The 18328-nt window shown below is 43.0% G+C and overlaps 1 protein-coding gene across 8 annotated transcripts in view; it reads right to left on the bottom strand.

Moving 5' to 3' along the window:
* Nucleotides 1-18328, bottom strand: part of CTNND1 (catenin delta 1) — a 47993-nt gene that overhangs the window by 4236 nt on the left and 25429 nt on the right. For 7 of the 8 annotated variants that reach the window (XM_030331242.2, XM_030331238.1, XM_030331240.1 and 4 more), the window contains 14 exons: nt 16767-16838; nt 15600-15752; nt 14157-14692; nt 10340-10803; nt 9055-9238; nt 8013-8130; nt 7397-7550; nt 6470-6538; nt 5513-5640; nt 5260-5410; nt 4582-4774; nt 4123-4237; nt 3488-3575; nt 380-442 (listed from right to left, as the gene is read on the bottom strand). In XM_030331242.2, coding sequence (XP_030187102.1) covers nt 380-442; nt 3488-3575; nt 4123-4237; nt 4582-4774; nt 5260-5410; nt 5513-5640; nt 6470-6538; nt 7397-7550; nt 8013-8130; nt 9055-9238; nt 10340-10803; nt 14157-14692; nt 15600-15752; nt 16767-16838 — 2488 coding nt within the window. The remainder of the gene's footprint in view (nt 1-379; nt 443-3487; nt 3576-4122; nt 4238-4581; nt 4775-5259; nt 5411-5512; nt 5641-6469; nt 6539-7396; nt 7551-8012; nt 8131-9054; nt 9239-10339; nt 10804-14156; nt 14693-15599; nt 15753-16766; nt 16839-18328) is intronic. The other variant, XM_030331241.1, reaches the window with a different exon arrangement.

The following is an 18328-nucleotide window of genomic DNA, read 5'->3' as shown; positions in this document are numbered from 1 at the left end:
AAGAGACAAAATAGCAAATTAGACCAGGTGGGCTGAAACAGAGTACATGGAAAGGAGATGGAAAGGGAGCCTGGGGTCAGCCTGTGAAACTCGGTAACAGTTTAAGGACCCAAACATAATTCTGTAGTAAGTGGGGGTGGGGACAAGGGTGAATTAAGATTTGGGGGTTTTTTTTGAACCTTTGAGTATGTGGGAATGTGGAAGAAAGTAGATATATCAAGTTTCACTAAATCTCCTCACATCCTTCCAAATAGAAATGTCCAGCCAATGAATGCTCTCCCAGGATGATGAAGGTGCTAGAAAAGAAACTGCAGAGCCAGACAGTTCTCATCCCAATGAAATATAACTCCGTGTCCTTAGGCAGGAATTAATCACCTACCTAATGATTTTGTGTTTGATCCCATACTGCTCATCTGAATTTCTTCCCGATCAGGTTTCTTATCTATACGGAGTCAGAAAGTTATCCAGGTCAAAAACCAACTCTTCAAAATCTATACTCATCATAAAAATTGCTCTCTGGTTGGTCCTCCCTCCCTCCCATCAAATTTTTACTGAGCACCCACTATGTGCCAGGCACTAGACAAAGCCCTCATGGGACTTAAGAGATCCCTTTCCAATGGAACCCTAACGTTCACTCTTAACAACCATTCACTCTTAACAAGTACTTGTTAAATTATTTGGTCTCCAGACCCCTTTACACAGTCTTAAAAATTATGAAGATCCAAAAAGTATTCACTGGTGTCAGTTATATATATATTACTATTTTCCTGTATTGAGAAATTTTAAGTATTTCACTTAAAAGAAAAAATAGGGTGGCATCTGGGTGGCTCAGGTGGTTCAGCACCTGACTCTTGATTTCAGCTCAGGTCATGATCTCACTGTTCGAGCCCCATATTGGGTTCTGCACTGACAGTGTAGAGCCTGCTTGGGGTTTTCTCTCTCCCTCTCTCTCTGCCCCTACCCCACTTGGACTCGGTCTGCCTCTCTCGAAAATAAATAAATAATTAATTAAATAAATATTTTTTTAACAGTAAAAATAGGGGTGCCTGGGTGGCTCAGTCGGTTAAGCTTCTAAGTCCTGATTTCAGCCCAGGTCATGATTTATTAGATCAAGCCCCACCTCAGGCTCTATGCTGACAGTGTGGAGCCTGCTTGGGATTCTCCCTCTCCCTCTGCCCTTCCCCCGTGCTCTCTCTCTCTCAAAATAAACATTTAAGTTAAAAAAACTTATTCCATGTTAACATTTTAATGTTTTTTAAAAGCAGGTTTGTGGGTTTTTGTTTTTGGTTTTTTTTTTTTTGGTTTTTTTTTTTTACATTTTTGCACACGTCTTTAAAGTTTGGCTTAATAGAAGACAGCTGGATTTTCCTATCTACTTCTGTGTTCAATCTGTCATGATGTTATTTTAGTTGAAGTACATGAAGAAAATCCAGCCTCCCACAGACAAAAAGTTGGAAAAAGAATTTTCAACAATTTTTTAGATAATTGTGTATATTCTTTGATAGTACACTAATACACAACAAGTAGAATTTCTCTAAAGAGCAAGTTGAGTTTCTCTAAAGTTAGCAATAATGTAGAATCTGAATCCAAATGAATGACCTCTTCTTCACACTTTGTTAAATTAAAATGCATTGGTCTGTCTTGCACTTTGAATGGGTCAGTTACCCATTCATGATTCTGAAACACCACACACTAGTCATTTGGAAAATACTGGTTCATAGAGTAATGCAGATCTTCTACATGTTAACACATTTCATTATACAACATCAAAAAAAAAATCGCATTCATTACTATCACCACTGGTTTGATTAAAATGTCTTTTGGGGTGCCCGTGTGACTCAGTTGATTAAGCATCCGACTCTTGATTTTTGCTCAGGTCATGATCTCAGTTTCAGGAGTTCAAGCCCCATGTCGGGCTCTGTGTTGGCAGTGTAGAGCCTGATTGGGATTCTCTCTCTCCCTCTCTCTCTGCGTGTCCCCACCCCATAAATAAAATAAACCATAAATAAATAAGTAAGTAAGTAAGTAAGTAAATAAATAAATAAATAAATAGTCTTTGAAGTATGGGTGTGTTATCAGGCTCATAATGGCAGGTACAAGTTTTTCACTTGAAAATTCAGGCAACAAGTACTGTTAGTTATTTTTCCTGAAAGTGACAAGCTCATTGCATTCATTTTTGAGAAAATGTCTAGCAAATACTCAAGTCTAAAACCATAGCTTGCCATTTTTTCCCAAGTAAAAATGGCATTCCGTAAAAAGAGTGGCTGGTCCACTCAGAAACTCCAACTAGAGCACCTGTGCTTTCCCCCAGGTCCACTACCACACTCTGGATGCAGCACAGGGCTCGCCAAGTACTTCCTATTTCATCAGCACGGGAGATTTCAAAAAGACGTGTGCTCAAGGTCACAAACAATAAAATTAGTAATTCTTACAGCTCCATCAAGTACATTAACAAGTGAAACTGGCTCTTTTTTACATTGTGAGCGCATGGCCACGAAGCCTAGGACGGCTAGTGGTGTGGGGTTGGTGCCATAGCTGCTGCTGCAAACACTCCCACTACTTCTGCATAGTCAGCACAGATGTCAACAGACATGGGGATCCTCACACCACATCTCAAGAACCCTGATGTTGGAACACCTGGGTGGCTCAGTCAGTTAAGCGTCCGACTTTGGCTCAGGTCGTGATCTCAGAGTTTGTGAGTCCGAGCCCCATGTCGGGCTCTGTGCTGACAGCTCAGAGCCTGGAGCCTGCTTTGGATTCTGTCTCCCTCTCTCTCTGCCCCTCTCCTGCTCACACTCTGTCTCTCTCAATCTCTCTCTCTCTCAAAATAAAAACCTTAAAAAAAAAGAGAGAGAGAGAGAGAGAACCCTAATGGAGGCAAAAGCCAAGTGTCAGCAAGATAATAAGGGTTACAGCACACACTTTCATGAAAAAGAAAATGTTTCATAAAATACGCTAATTCATCTTTGGGGCGCAAAATTTATTTGCTCACACGGCAAAAGTGTTTAAAAGATAAAACCACAAATAGCAGCAGTGATCTCTGGGTAACAGAAATAAGTGATTTTTGTTGTTATTTTTCTGGTTACCTGAATTTTCTAATTTTTCAACAGTCCACATATTACATGGTATTATGTGGAAATTTAAAAACCAAAAAATAATCATTATGCAATATATACATACATCAAAGCACTATGTTGTACACTTAAATTTACACAATGATATATGTCAATTATCTCTCAAACAGAGAAAACAGTTGTAAGTCCGCAAGCAAAGACAGGATCACTTCCAGGCTACTGCCTGTTTTCTCTTCTAATGCTCAGGCTTACCAGCCTCTGTGGTACAATCCTAAGGTAAAGTATTATTACCGTCTACCAAAAGACTAGCTCATGCAGTAACAAATACGTATTCTATTCCACGGGAAGTAAGCCCACTGAAGAATAGCCATGGTGGAGTAAAAGCAGAGGGGTACGCCCCCCAGACACTGTACCTGATTTTGGGTTCCGGTCAATGAGAGGGAGAGTGCTGTCATCATATGAATGACTGCTCTGGCTTCGAGAAGCATTGTTTAGATTTACCTGGAAGCAAACATAAAATGCAACAATGTCACAGAATACTGAACTCACCCGCATTTTATTTCCCAACGGGCACAGATCTTTAGGTTCCTATTCCCAAATATAGCTCTTCCCAAAAGGTACCTCATATGGGTTAAATATCTACATAGTGAAACAAATGAGGGTTTTGTGGCTTCTATTTATGTTCCTGAACAGGAGATTACAGAGGTACCAAACACTCGCACTATCAGAAGGTGACCTAGTTTCCAGTAAATTCCTTCAAGGGGCTATGGCACATCTGGGGAAAAGTCAAACAGGCCATCTTCCCTCGTCCCCACCAATGTGGACAGCAGGCTGTGGCACCGAGGAGAACCACAGCTATTCTGGCACCAAATGAAGCATAGCATCGTTCTTTTCGGGGAAGGAGTAAACTGAATGATCTCCTTACTCAGAAAGACTTGGGATAAAGCAGGACTTAAGGCAATAGTAAGGAGGAAGGAACCAAAGACAAAAGTGTTACGTGAAACCAAGGGAAAAAAGGGTCAAGTCTCAGGCCCAAGAGTTACTCTACCTGAAAGTCTGATTTCTTCCATCCTTCTTTTTCCAGTGGCTTCCGCAGCTCCTTATATCCCCAGATTGTCTGTAATACAAGTGCTGCTGCTCGGACTTCTTTTTCTGAACGGTTCCTTTTGAGGAAAGTAATACGATATGGAATTTGGGTGTTAAGACCAAGGAGGAAGCTGAGAGCCTGTACTCTCCAATATAATGTAACATAAGAAGAAATGCCGAAATGGGCAAGATCAAGTATTCACCAAGTTCTGTACTGTGTCCCAAACAGTGACACAAAAAAATGTTTGATGCAACAGGTCTGTTATCAATTTATAGCTCAACATTAAGACAAAACATTAAGACAGCATTATCTCTTCACATTTTATATGTAAATAAGAAAGCAAACATGGAACGCTCCTTCCTAGTAACTCCCCTCTCACACACAAACTCTTCCAGTTGTCATTTTCAGTGTTAAACTCACCCTGATTTGTTGATCAACACCAGCTTCTCAATACCCTGTGTCTCTCGAAGCTTTTTGGCAGCCTCCAAGTTCTCAGCAATAACCTCATTGATGGTGTTCAAAAGAGAGACCACAGTGTCCTCAGAGAAATTCTGGGAAGAGCTCTGCTGCCCTCCTGGCAGGTTCTTTACCAAGTTCGGAATAGCATGTTTACCTACAGCGTTAAGACAGAAGGACTGTGTGCAGGGAGAACAAAGCAAGTCCAGTATATGGAGCCTAACACTGTACTTACTTGCATCAATCATATTAAGTGCAATTCACTGTCCACATGAATCAACTTCATTTTGCTATGGGGTTATCGTATCAGAAGAGCCATGAACATATGGTCCTTCTTACTCCTTTATTTATTCTCCCCTTTAGTCACATTGAAACTATGTGAATACTTTATATCAAATATGTTACAACGCCCACTAACAAAGCAAGTGCTTAATGAAGAATAGCTGTTTTTATTCTAGTTTTGAAGAGTTACCAGTTCTTGTCTTTCTAGGAACCATTAAACTAGAACCCTCAGAACCACAAACTATGGAGGACTAGCCAGGATCCCTCCTCTCAGTCACTGCAATAATAACTCTTTAGCATCTGCCAGACTAAAGGCTTGGTACTGATACTGAGATTAACCGTGTGCATCCAACTCCTTACCAATCAGTTCTTTGTTGCGAGCATCTACCGCCAGATTTCTCAGTGCTCCAGACGCAGCTTTCACTACACGCTCGTGTTCACTGGTCAGGAGGTCAGCAATGGCAGAAAGAGCCTTCTCTTGACGCAGAGCAGAGCGGATGTATCGACCATACTGGAAGTAACACACAAGAAGAGGTGGAACAGATTACAAACGGTGGCAAACTAGTTAGGTAAGTTCTCCAATCTCTAAGTCTATTTTCTGAAAGGTACTCACCGTCCAGCGCCCAGCACACAAGTTCTGGATAGCTCCAGCTGAGGCTTCTAGGATGGCAGGAGTCTTGCTCTCCTTGAGGAGTGAGATGTATATCCGAACCACCTCTGGCTGAAATAAAAGCTCATAGCCTGCACAAGAAAGGGCAGGAAAGCAGGGGATGCTAGTCATTACCTAAACACCAGGCTCTGGCTGGTTGAAGTTCAGCCTCAGTACTCTGGATTGATAGATTTATGCTCCTATACCATTAGACCCCCTATACTCTCCCACTCACCCAAGAGCAAACTCAGAGGCTTGATTCCATGCCTTCTTAAGAATAATTCATCCATGGGAAGAGCAGAACAGACCTCAACTCATATGCAACTCCTTTCTCTCTTTCCTCTTTGTCTCTTCTCTTCCACAGTCTACTTTGGCCTTGGCACTCAGGGCATTCAGGTGCCCACTGACACCGTTCAGGGTTAAAGATTCCTCATCTCAAGTGAATTATTTCTAACTTAACTGAATCATTCTGTCTACCTTTACTATGACTAAGTACAAAGCCTATCCTAGATTTAACAACATCTAAAATTTTTACATCCATGAAGAACTGTGAATTTTAAACTCACTGTACTGGTAAACATAAACACCCAAACTGTGAGAAAGAGGCTTCTTAGAACAATTACAGTCCTAAGGACAGTAGTGGTTACTTAGAGCACCTCCGTTTCTGGCCTAGATGGGTTCAGGACCCTACCCATCCTCCAATAATCTGAAAAGTTGCCACAGCAAGCCATCTTTCCTAAGTTACTGCTACAATACCAGTTTCCCAGTGCTCCACCATCATTCCATGCCCAGAGTAGGAGGACAGAGAACAGTGATCATACTGCAGAGTCTACTGTTAGGCTACCAAACGCTTGTCTGTGAACTATATATATATATATGAGACCGAGATCCCTGGAGACTAAAAAGAAAAAGATAACTTACCCCGGGCAGGACTAGTTCTTTTAGGGAAATCCACTGTATCGTTCGCTGGATCCTCTGTGGGTTTTTTCCCTTTGGAAGTTAAAAAAAGGAGGGGAGGGGGAAAAAGTTTAAGAAAGGAAAGAGTCCACATAGTGTACTTTTTATTCTTCAGTCAAAATCTTTGGATCAGAGATACATCAAGAGGGGGGAAAAAAAACAAAAAACAAGGTCCCCCCCCACAAGCTGTCCCAGCAGGGGGCTGTGCAGAAACAAGGACAGAAAACAGGCAGCAGACAGGTAAGATAAGGATAAGCACTGTTGTTGCTGTTGTCCTGAGTTCTGAGACCTGGGTCTGCTATCCAGAAATAGCATGCCATGAGCCATTAGCTCCAAAGAGTTGAACTTGTTTCAATGGTCCTCCTCAACTGAATTTTCCTACATGCATCCACAGGGAAGGGTTAGGAAACACTAGGGAAGCTAAAACCAAAGCATGCAAATTAGAAGTCCATAAGCGCCTTAAAAGATTCCACTCACCTCTGGAGAACCACTCATCTTCCAGTGCGTCACCCAAGGTGGAAAGCAGAGAGAAATGAAGGAAGAAAAATGCAGGAGAAAGATGTCAACAGGATCGTGGGCAAATAAGCAGGGAAGCAAGGAGGAAAAGAAAAACACAGGAAACACAAAGGAGGAATGGGGGAGAAGGCCCCAGATTAGTTGAGTTCTCGTCCTTCACTGCCCCCAAACTGATACCAATGACCACCACCACCACCATGATCACCACCATGAATGGAGAACACGACACTGGGGAAGCAGCTGCAGAGCGAGGAGATATCCTTGACTAGGCAGACTCGTGTACTGCTCAGCAAGTATTTTGTGCCTAAAGCTAAAAGAGTTCCTTCCCTTTCCCATCCTACATTAAAGAGCAAGGAACAAAGAACCAAAACTCACCTTTGCCCTTCTTGGCCCCAAAACAACTGGCAGCATGTGGCCCAGTATTGTTGGCAACGTTGGGAGGTGCCTCTTGGTAACGCTCTGCCTGTGGGATCTCCCGGTGAACTTGGTATGACAAATTCCGAAGAAGGCAAACGCAGTTCTCCACAAGCTTGGGGACACAAGATAAAGGGCTCGGTGAGCGAGGAGAATGCCTATAGTGATTTCCCAGCAAGTACAGGTTTCCATGATCCAAGTATTAAAATACTGATCCCCAAAAGCATAGCCCAATCCGTCATCTCTCACAAAGCCTCTTAAGAGCACCAAGCCTCTCAAAATCCTTGCAGCCTCAGGCTACTGGAAGGTTTCTGCCACCATTTGGTGTGTGACACAAAACCAAGGGTCACCCTTTTTCCTACTTAGGAAAATATAGAACCTTGGAAATATAGCTAAACAGCTTTAAAACAGATTATACAGGTGAAGGAAATTCTAAAGAAAACCATGGTGAACATCTGCTTTAGGGAACAGGAGCTGGTACAGATACCTCAGGTCATCTGAAAGCCTGAGATGGTGGGTCTGCACTACTGGTGCCTCATGGTTGCTGTGAATGGAATTCACTCAGCTGTCAACTTACCTTGCTGTCTGAATCCTTCTGCCCAATCTCAGCCTGCACAATGAAAATGAGGGCATCCACTAAACCATCACATTCCCGAAGTTTCCGGCGAGCCTCACTCCTCTCTGAGCTGACATTCCTGAGGGGAAAGGGAGAGGCTTCAAGATGACTCAAATCTAGAAATCCTCCCTTGATATCTTCAACATTTACAAGCCTCCTCTGTATCTTTTCTTTTCACTATAACGGATAGTGAGTACTTGTTATAAGCAAGGCACTGCGGTTAGAGAAAGTTAAGACAATCCCTACTTTCAGGACATTTATACTGTTAACAGTGCTTTAAGATAGAATAGATACTTCTTTCATGGAAGGACGAATGAAGAATGGGGCAGAGAACACAGGGGTATACTCCAAAGAGAGAAAGAAGGTATCAAGAAAATTTTCATGAAATAAAGGCATTTTTGAGTTTAGCCTCAAAAGATAAATAAGGAGGGGCGCCTGGCTGGCTCAGCCAGTAGAGCGTGCGACTCTTGATCCTGGGGTTTTAAGTTCAAGCCCCACGATGGGTGTGGAGATTACTTAAAAAAAAAAAAAATCTGTAGGAAAAAAAAGATAAAAGAGACAGGGGTGATGTGGACTGAAGGAAGAACAGTTCCTCCCCCTACCCTTCTAGTACATTTTGTACTCCTTTTGTTCACTCATTGCAGCCTTACTTGAAATACATATCATTGAGGACAGGGACACAGACACACACAAAAGCTCCAAGCTCAGGACTTGACAACTGCTTTACATGTGGTAGATATTGAACAAACATTTACAAATTAAATGAACAAAGTCAAAGAGGCACAGAAGTGAGGATGTGCAGGGAACAACAAGTAAACCAGCGTAGCGAACGTATGTGGCATACAAAGGAGTAGTGACAAAGGTAGAAGACAGGCTGGAGTCAGAGTCATTCCTCCAGTCACAGGAATGGAGGCTGAGTGACAGGCTGAAGAATTTAAAAAGAAAAAAAAAAATGTTAGTCCTCAAAACTTCAATCTTCATACTCTTGAAGCCCTTACGTTACCTAAGACAGCCAGCTGTGTTGGTAAGCACTGACTCCCACTCGATATGGCGCGGTTTGCAATCTTCATTTGGTTCCCGCTCCCAACCAGAGTGTGGGATGATCACCTCATCTGTCAAGGCATGCAGTGCATGGTCCACAATCTCCATTTTGATTGAGTCATGGGATGAGAGATTCCACAGGGTTCCTGGCAGAGACAACTCATCAGATAACCTCTCCAACACCCAACACAGGATGTTTGAAGAAAGCCAAAGAGAATCCCCTACTCCATCATTTCTCAGTCTTCCCCAATACTTTATAATCTGGTATAACCAGATACATTATACTGATATTTAAGCTTTTGTTTGTGACTCACGGTAAGAAATATACATTATGGCTCAACATACACATACATACATACATGTCATGAAATAAAATTTCATAAAGTAATACTTATAAGCAATGCTCTCTGGGCTATCACTACCAGAGTTTCTCAACTTCAGCGCCACTGACCTTTTAGGCCAGATAATTCTTTGTTATGGGAAGCTGACCTGTCCACTGTTAGATGTTTAGCATCTCTGGCTTTTACTCATTAGATGCCAGTAGCACTCCCCACAAGCCAAGTTGTCTGTCTCCAGACACTGCAAATATCCCCTGATGGGCAAGATCAGTCCTGAGAACTAATAATCTACCCTATTTTTTGTTATTTCTTTCTCTTGAAATACTGATTGGGATTCACAAAACTGTATTTAATATGCACTAATGGATCACGACCCACAACATGAAAAACAACTCTTCTAAAGCAAGGGCCACAAGCTCGATTGTCTACACACACCAGGCAGGTATGTCAGAAGCAGATACTTAAAAGAAATTACAAGAGAGTAGAAAAACGGCAGACACCCAGCTTCAGTGTTTGGGAGACAACTTCCTACATGGCAGTAGTTGGCTAAAAGCAATAGAATACGTTCAGGATTATTGCAAACCGGAGCGCACACGTACCAATCAGCTCAGACCAACTGTCAGGGAGCAAAATAAGCCTACTGTTACCAATCCTTGCACGTTTTTACCAGAAGCCAAGAATCTGGAATTTTAAGTGAAATCTTCTGAATTTTAAACATCAGCAACCAATTCTTTAAAATTTTGAAAACCTTGTGTGATCCAAACAAATCTGTGAGATGGATTTGACCCAAAGACCACCAGTTCACGACCTTGACTCAAAAATAAAAGGACTGGAAATCCTTCTAGCTCTCAACATCTCTAGGGGTAAGAGTAACCCCAACCGAGCAGTCCTCTTGTGCCTGTAACTCACCAGTAATGACTTCAGTGAGGTCCATATCACGAGCCTTTCGGAGCAATCGCACAAGGGCAGGAACACCATCACAGTTTTTTATGGCGATCTTGTTATCCTGGTCACGCCCAAAAGAGATATTCTTGAGAGCTCCACAGGCTCCAAGATGCACTTCCTTTTTGGGGTGGTCTAACAGCCCCACCAGTACTGGGATTCCCTTGAGCTTCCGAACGTCGGTCTTCACCTTGTCATTGCGATAGCACAAGTGTTGCAGGTAAGCAGCTGCATTAGACTTGACAGCATCCAGGCGGAACCCTAACATGGCTATCACCTCTGGCAGCTCCGGCTGTCTCCAGTTGGGAGGTGGTGGCCCTCCCTTGCGCAGGCTATCCAAGCTTGCTAAACTTCCCCGTTCATGCTGGGCCAGAGGAGCCCAATAGTACTGGTCCGATGGCACCTCCTCACCAATCATGTCTTCATAGCTCCTGCAGTGTTGGAAAAACCAAGAGGAAAGATGAACACATCAAGTTGTTGAGTCTGGTTTCCCGGTGAGCTCCCATTACCCCTCACCTCCAAGGCAAGAGTAACTTCAGCTCCAGTACGCTAGATCTTACCTCTCCTTTGCATAAATGATGCGTTGATCAATTTTTCTTAAGGAGAGAAGGTAACAATTTTAAAGGCATCTGCATTTAGATTAAAACTACCTTTTTTTCCTATCAAGTTTACTAGCTTGGAAGAGAGTAACAAATATTCAGAGACGTTAATCACAAAAAAAGAACCAAATCCTGACTGCTTAGCACTTAAATTGATACCTGACAGCTAACCTCTCTGGATAGAGACTGAAATAAACCCTCAGATGACAGGGTTAAACCAAAGAAGTCAGCAAACAATGTCTGAGAACAGTTCTTACAAGCCTTTAGCTAAACAGGAAATGAGGCATTTACACACAGGAAACAGCTGCTGGGATTAGACCCTTAAACACACTTCTTATTTAAGCCTCTCCTTATCTTATTTTGGAAATTATAAGAGAGGAGGTGATAAGAGTAAAAACAGTACATGCCTTGTTGGTACATCACATGAGGACTTCGCTTTGGTATGAGCCTGAACATTAATTTTCACAGTCCACCCCAACGTCATCTCTGCTATTCAACAAATATGTTTGAGATAGGATTTCTAGCCTCTAATTTCTAAATACCTCAGATTCTGTCAAAACAGAGGCTACAGAACACCACAGCATTTGGGATACCCAGTCACCAAGAAAACTACAAAAACAAAGCAACTGAAGGTTTAGAGAAGTCTAACCAGAATTCTTCCTATTTCAGTACTACCAGCAACCACTAGAGGGTGAATCTGTCACACTATTATTTATTCATAACCACCAGGAAGGAAGAGACCCATTATCTGTGAGCTCATCTCACTCTTTGGCTCCCATAGGAAAGAGGAGAATCTATTGTGTGGAACTCTCCAAACGAGTCTGTTGTTTGTTCCACAAAACCCCTCCCACTGTAAGCCCAACCCTCAAGGTTAGCCAGGAGCCAAGGGCCTGCCTCAAAGCTGTCAACATCAACCACTCAACAGCAACTCAGATGGACGAAGCATTTAGTAAAAATCACTATTTTTTAATATCATTGAAACAAAATGAACAGGTTATAAAGTTGAGTTTTAAAAATAAGCTACTGAACAGTATTTTAAGTAAGATTCCAGTTTAGCAGAAGAAAAAGAAAGTCAGGGTATGTTTACCTGCATAGGAAAAAAGAACTCGCACCAAAGGAAAGGAAACACACCAAATGTTAACCTATATCCATAGGTCTTTATCAATGGATGGTGTGCCTTTCTGGGTTTTCTAGTTTTTAGTGAGCATATTTTACTTTGGTTATTGTTTTAATATAACCAATCACAAAAACAATTGCTATAACCAAGATGTTGGTCACTCAGTTGTATTTCCTTCTTTTACAAGCAGTGGATCATGACATTCTTTCCCTTGTTTTACAAATAACAAAGCTGTACCCAGAAAGATTAAATGACTTGCTTGAGGCTATATAGCTAGTGGCAAAGGCACAACTAGAAGTCTTCTGGTTCAGTGCTTTTTCCACTAACTATTCTGCCTTACTGTTTCCGTTTGACCTTGTATTACTCTCCTAGGCCTAGAGCAGGAAGCAGCAAATGTTCTTGCTAGTCAAGCAGGTTTCCAAGTCCAGTGCCACCCTGGAACAGACCCAAGAACCAGGCCCCAGACGCTCTCTATGTCAATTGCCACAGCAAGGGACAGCAGGGAATGAGCTGGCCACCCACACCTGCCTAGGTCCAATCACTCTACTAATGAGGAAGTCAGAAAGGCAGATTTGTTAACAAGCAGAAGGGCCAACACCCTGGGCAGACTCTTTGGTGATAGCTGTTATCTACCAGTGCTCCAAGTTGCACCAGCTGAGGTCTGATGCCCACCCCACTGCCCCCTCCCCCCAATGAAAGGTGAGTCACATGGGAGTTGGACTAGCTGTCCAAATGATACAATACCTAAAAGGTGAGTGACTCAGGCTTAGATAATGGGGCCTCTACCCCTGGGCCCAGCCCAGTTCATTATTAACCAAAGCTACCTAATATGAGGAAAATGAGCACAAAGGCATTTGCTTTAGAAGGTTATGATCCCATAGAGAAATTCAGCAACAGCTGCTAGGATAGCCTTACCATCAAGACATCTATACATCTTCCCCTTTACTTCTTATTTTTCCTTGCCTAGTAAACACTATGTCTCTGATTTAATCTAAAGCAGAGTTGGCAGCCTATGGGCCAAACTTGTTTTTGCACAGCCCCAGAGCTAAAAATGGGCTTCTATATTTTTAAAAGTTTGTAAAAAGAACAACAACACACAACAAAAATCATACATGGCCCGCAAAGCCTAAAATGGTTCTATCTAGTCCTTCACAGAAAAGGTTTGCCAACCCCCATTCCAAAGCATTCTCTCAAGGCAAACCATCTACCAGCCCAAACATCAATCATGCCCTTTTTCAGATCACCAAAGAATCCTCCAGGATGAGTAGTAAAGTCAGAAGAGGCAGCTGCTTAGTGACCTTTCAGAATGTCACTAATGTACCACCCTCAAAGGATGCCACCCCCATTTCATTTTATAATCAAATGTAAGAACCAAAACACAGTGTCAATTTGGGCTTTTGTGAGATCAAGGTTTGTTTTTAACTTGAGATTAAAATCACCATGGGGAGGGTTCTCCCTTCACTGTCTATTCTGGCCTAGAAAGCCTAAAACCCTCAACTCTGAATACCAAATCAAATGCTGAAGAAATTCACAAGAGCAAAGGAGTGTCCCACAGCCCCAGGCACCAAGCTCCTTTGTGATGCTGCCTATCTCTAACTGGGGGTTAGGCAGAAACAGCAGAAACTCTTGGCATAGAAGCAAAGGCCATTCTTCAGGATATAGACCAATAACCATCACAAGTCATTTTCTATAATTAGATATATGACTTCTATAATGAAAAAGAGACAAAAAAGCAAGTCAATATTTAGTAAAATCACAGAAGGGAAGACACAAGTGTCTCTTATTGAAAAACACTTGGAGAAAGAAGAGGGGAGCCTGGGTGGCTCATCCATCTGACTCTTGATTTCAGTTCAGGTCATGAACCCAGGATCGTGGGATCAAGTCTGGCGATGGACTCTGCTGAGCGTGGAGCCTGCTTGAGATTCTCTCTCTCCCACTACCCCCTCCCCCACCTGCTCTCTAAAACAAATAAAATGAACAAAATAAATTAAAAAAAAAAAAAGAAGAAGAAGAGCTGTCCCTTTTCACTATTTTGAAAAGACCCTTACCTTCCCCTTTTCTTCCCTACCTGAGTCGTCGGCGAGGGTCAGAGGGTGTCCCCGTCCGTCGGGCAGTGCCATAATCAGACATCATGCCATAATCCAGGTCATCATAGCCCATGCTACGTTGGTCGTCCTCTAGCCCATAAGGCTCTGGATGAAAACGATGCAGATCCACACTGCTCCCACCTACCCGAACCTGGGGCTGGGGCCCATAGACATCCTGTCTACTAGGTGCCCGATAACCTTCCATGCTGGGCCGATACCGCTCCTCAATGCGGGTCACCCGGGACAGACTGCCATAGTTGTCACTGCTACTTGGATAACCATCTTCATAGTGGCGGCTATATCCATCAGGAGGGTAGTGGAAGTTCCTGGGAAGAGTAGCAGTGCCTGCTTGCCCCACATAGGGACCAGGTCCCCCATTGCCATTCTTGCGGAAGTCACGACCCAGAGTCTGGATATAGTTGTTAGAAACTGATGAGGCATCCACAGGCAGCCCATCTGGTCCCATAGGGACTGGCTGTACTGTCCGTGTTGTCACAGTCTTCACCACTTTCTTGACCTTCAAGTAAGGAAAGAGAAAAGAGTGAACAATAGAAGCTTAAATTCTAGACTGCTCTAAGAAATGAGGGGCGCCTGGGTGGCGCAGTCGGTTAAGCGTCCGACTTCAGCCAGGTCACGATCTCATGGTCCGTGAGTTCGAGCCCCGCGTCGGGCTCTGGGCTGATGGCTCAGAGCCTGGAGCCTGTTTCCGATTCTGTATCTCCCTCTCTCTCTGCCCCTCCCCCATTCATGCTCTGTCTCTCTCTGTCCCAAAAATAAATAAACGTTGAAAAAAAAAAAAAATTAAAAAAAAAAAAAAAAAAAGAAATGAAATAAACCCCTACTGCCAAACCACTTTATCTAGAAATGCCTTACGCTTTACCATCTACCCTCCTCTCCATCTTAGAGGAAGTCCCCAGGCAGGACAGCTGCACTGACAGTAACTGTGCCTATAAAGGAAGCTACTATAGACCTTATAAGGTCTTTCTTTCTTCCCCATTCCATTAGATTTTCCCAGATCTCTTCTATATTCCCTGTCTGGCCAGAGACCACTTTCTTTATGCCTCCACTACATACATCCAACACCTTTCATCCACCTTAATTTTTTTTTTTTAATTTTTAAATTGTTAAATTTTTTTATATGTTTATTTTTTTTTTTTAGGGAAAAAGAGAGCACAAAGAGGGGAGGTTCAGAGATAGAGGGAGACAGAATCCAAAGCAGGCTCCAGGCTCCGAGCTGTCAGCACAGAGCCCGACATCGGGCTTGAACTCATGAACTGTGAGATCATGACCTGAGCTAAAGTCAGGTGCCTAACTAACTGAGCCACCCCAGTGCCCCCACCCTAATTAAGTTCTTAATCCCTTCCAGTAAAGCCCACAAGAAGACCTCCTCCATCATCCCCGACCTCGTATAAGTCTTAGCTTACTGTGGTCTCTGTGCGCCGAGTAGTTCCATCATCAGAGGTCTCCACGGAGACAACAGACATGGCTCCCTCCGGGTCCTCCTCCGTGTAGGTCTCCACAATCTGCCCTGGCTCCTGCATCCTGGGAATGGTACTATACACAAGGTGACTGTGATCCTGTATGGAAAAGAGGAAAAGCAAGAAACAGCCATAAAGATCAACAGTCCAACCCAATGACAAGCAGTCTCCCTAGAGACAAAGACTTCTCATGCATCTTCCATGGGCCCCAGGATTTTCAGAGGGGTTGCTTTCCCCACGTTTTGAACTTCTACAAAAGAGCAGAAGCTATAATTTCCCAGTTCTAGTCATCTAACAAATATGAACTGAGGGGTATCTGGGTGGCTCAGTCGGTTGAGTGTCCGACTTTGGCTCAGGTCATGATCCTGTGGCTTGTGGTTCAAGCCCTGTGTCAGGCTCTGTGCTGACAGCTCAGGGTCTGGAGTCTGCTTCAGATTCTATGTCTCTCTCTCTCTCTGCCCCTCCCCTGCTGATGCTGTCTCTCCTCTCAAAAATAAACATTCAAATATTACACACACACACACACACACACACACACACACACACACATATATATATATATATATATATATATATATATATATATATATATATATATAAACTGAGTTAACTATAGCCACATCAACACCCAAGTGACAGAGACAGCAGACAGCAGATTTAACTTCCCAGTTCTGGTCGTCAAAGTGAATATGATCTGTGTTGACCATGGCTACATCTACATATGAGTGATCCTTCAAAAAAGAAATTCAACCAATAAAGAACTTTTAAGATGAACCAGAAAAATCCCCAAAAGAGCCATCTTCTGACTGGCTCTGTACCCTTCAGAAACTGCCTAAGGCTCAAGACCAACCAGATTTCAGGTGGAAATAGAAGCACGCCCATTCCAGAAAAGGGATGCAGTAATTGAGGGATCAAATACCGGATCAACAGCCATTAAGATTCATTCCAAAATACAATCATCTATACATTGAAGCTCCACTTTTTTATTTTCCTAATTAATGGGGGGGGGGGGGTACTTACAATGTACTTTACAAGACACCCATAAGCTCTTATAGGCTGGGGAAGGAAGAAGATACAAATGAAACAGCTGAGACTGTGAACCAAAGAAGTTACCTGGGGTCCGTTGAGTTTCAGATCTGAAAATTTCTGTCGCTCAAGGTCAGCATCGCCCACAAACCGGCCGTTCTGAAACACAGCCCACAAGGAGATAATTCATTTTGTGGCCTTCCTTTGCTCTATCAAATACAAATTATCTTTTTTTCCAAACAGGAAAAGGGCTTTCAAAATGATATTTGTGGCCTGGAGTCCTTCTGTCAAGTACTTATAAAAGAACAACATCACCCCTTAGTTTTAGCACTTTCCTCAAAACTGGAATTGGGCCTGGTACTAGCAGACTCGGTCTTTGGAGGATAAGAAGGTAAGCTCTATGAGGGCAGATGTTTGTTGTATTTTTATTTTTCATTTTTTGGTCAGTTTTGTTCAATGATGTATTTCCAGTGCCCTGACCAATGCTTGGCACATAACAGGCACTCAAAAACTATTGACTGAGTAAATAGCAGAGACTCAGGTAAGTCCTTAAAAATATAAGGCTAGGTTGGGGAGTTTCCAAAGGCCTTCTTTTTTTCAAATTTTTTTTTTAGTGTTTATTTATTTTTGAGACAGAGCATGAATGGGGGAGGGTCAGAGAGAGAGGGAGACACAGAATCCGAAACAGGCTCCAGGCTCTGAGGGGTCAGCACAGAGCCCGATGCGGGGCTCGAACCCACGGACCGCGAGATCATGACCTGAGCTGAAGTCGGATGCCCAACCAACTGAGCCACCCAGGCGCCCCTCCAAAGGCCTTCTTTATTGCTCCGTCCATATTCATGCTCTACTACCACTGGAAACTTCCATATCAGAGAGACGCAAGAGATAGGAGTCTCTCTTTCCAATAGGAAGAAAATGAGTACCCCAATTCCCCTCAAGCAGACAGTTGTCTCAACATCATCTTCACCAATGTTTAGAGCCACGGAACACAAGATGCTCTGTCTTAAGCAGCAGGAAATAATCTGACAACGTTATACTATGTAAAAATACATTTGACTGCTCCTCTTCCAATAGAAAACTGTGAGATCCAGCCACCTTGGGAGACTTCCCCCACCCTTCTCCCATTACCTAGGGAGTGTAATGCTGCAGGGAGAGGAAGTTAAATATTATTTTCAGGAAGAAGGAAGGGTGTGGCTTCACTGCTGAACAGAAGTTAAAAATAAAAAAGAGACAGAGAAATCTTGTACTAAATCCTGGAATTCCCCACCACCTCCAAGCCTGAGCAGTCCTGCTCTCCCCATTCCATATATACCTCTCATTCCTGCCCCTCAATTCTGGTTCCTATAAAAATCCTAGGAATCTTGCAAACACACTGCCTCCAAGTTCCTGATCATCCCCTAAATGGACTTCTGTCCTCTCACTCAATATGCTCCTCAGCACGAGGGACCTTCTCTGTCTTAAAAAATAAATAATCAATGAAAAAGGCAACTGGAGCATAAGCACTGTTGTTAGTTCCCACAGGAGATCTCTTAAGATGGAGTCTACTGGGCAATGCCTACTCTACACACACACACACACACACACACACACACACACACGAACGCACGCATAACCTCAGACAGATTATATCACAGCAAAGTCAGACCAGA

Source organism: Lynx canadensis, chromosome D1 (genome assembly GCF_007474595.2).
Source record: "Lynx canadensis isolate LIC74 chromosome D1, mLynCan4.pri.v2, whole genome shotgun sequence".
Classification (NCBI taxonomy): domain Eukaryota; kingdom Metazoa; phylum Chordata; class Mammalia; order Carnivora; family Felidae; genus Lynx; species Lynx canadensis.
The sequence above is the reverse complement of the archived record's forward strand: the minus strand, read 5'-3'. Positions and strand labels throughout refer to the sequence as shown.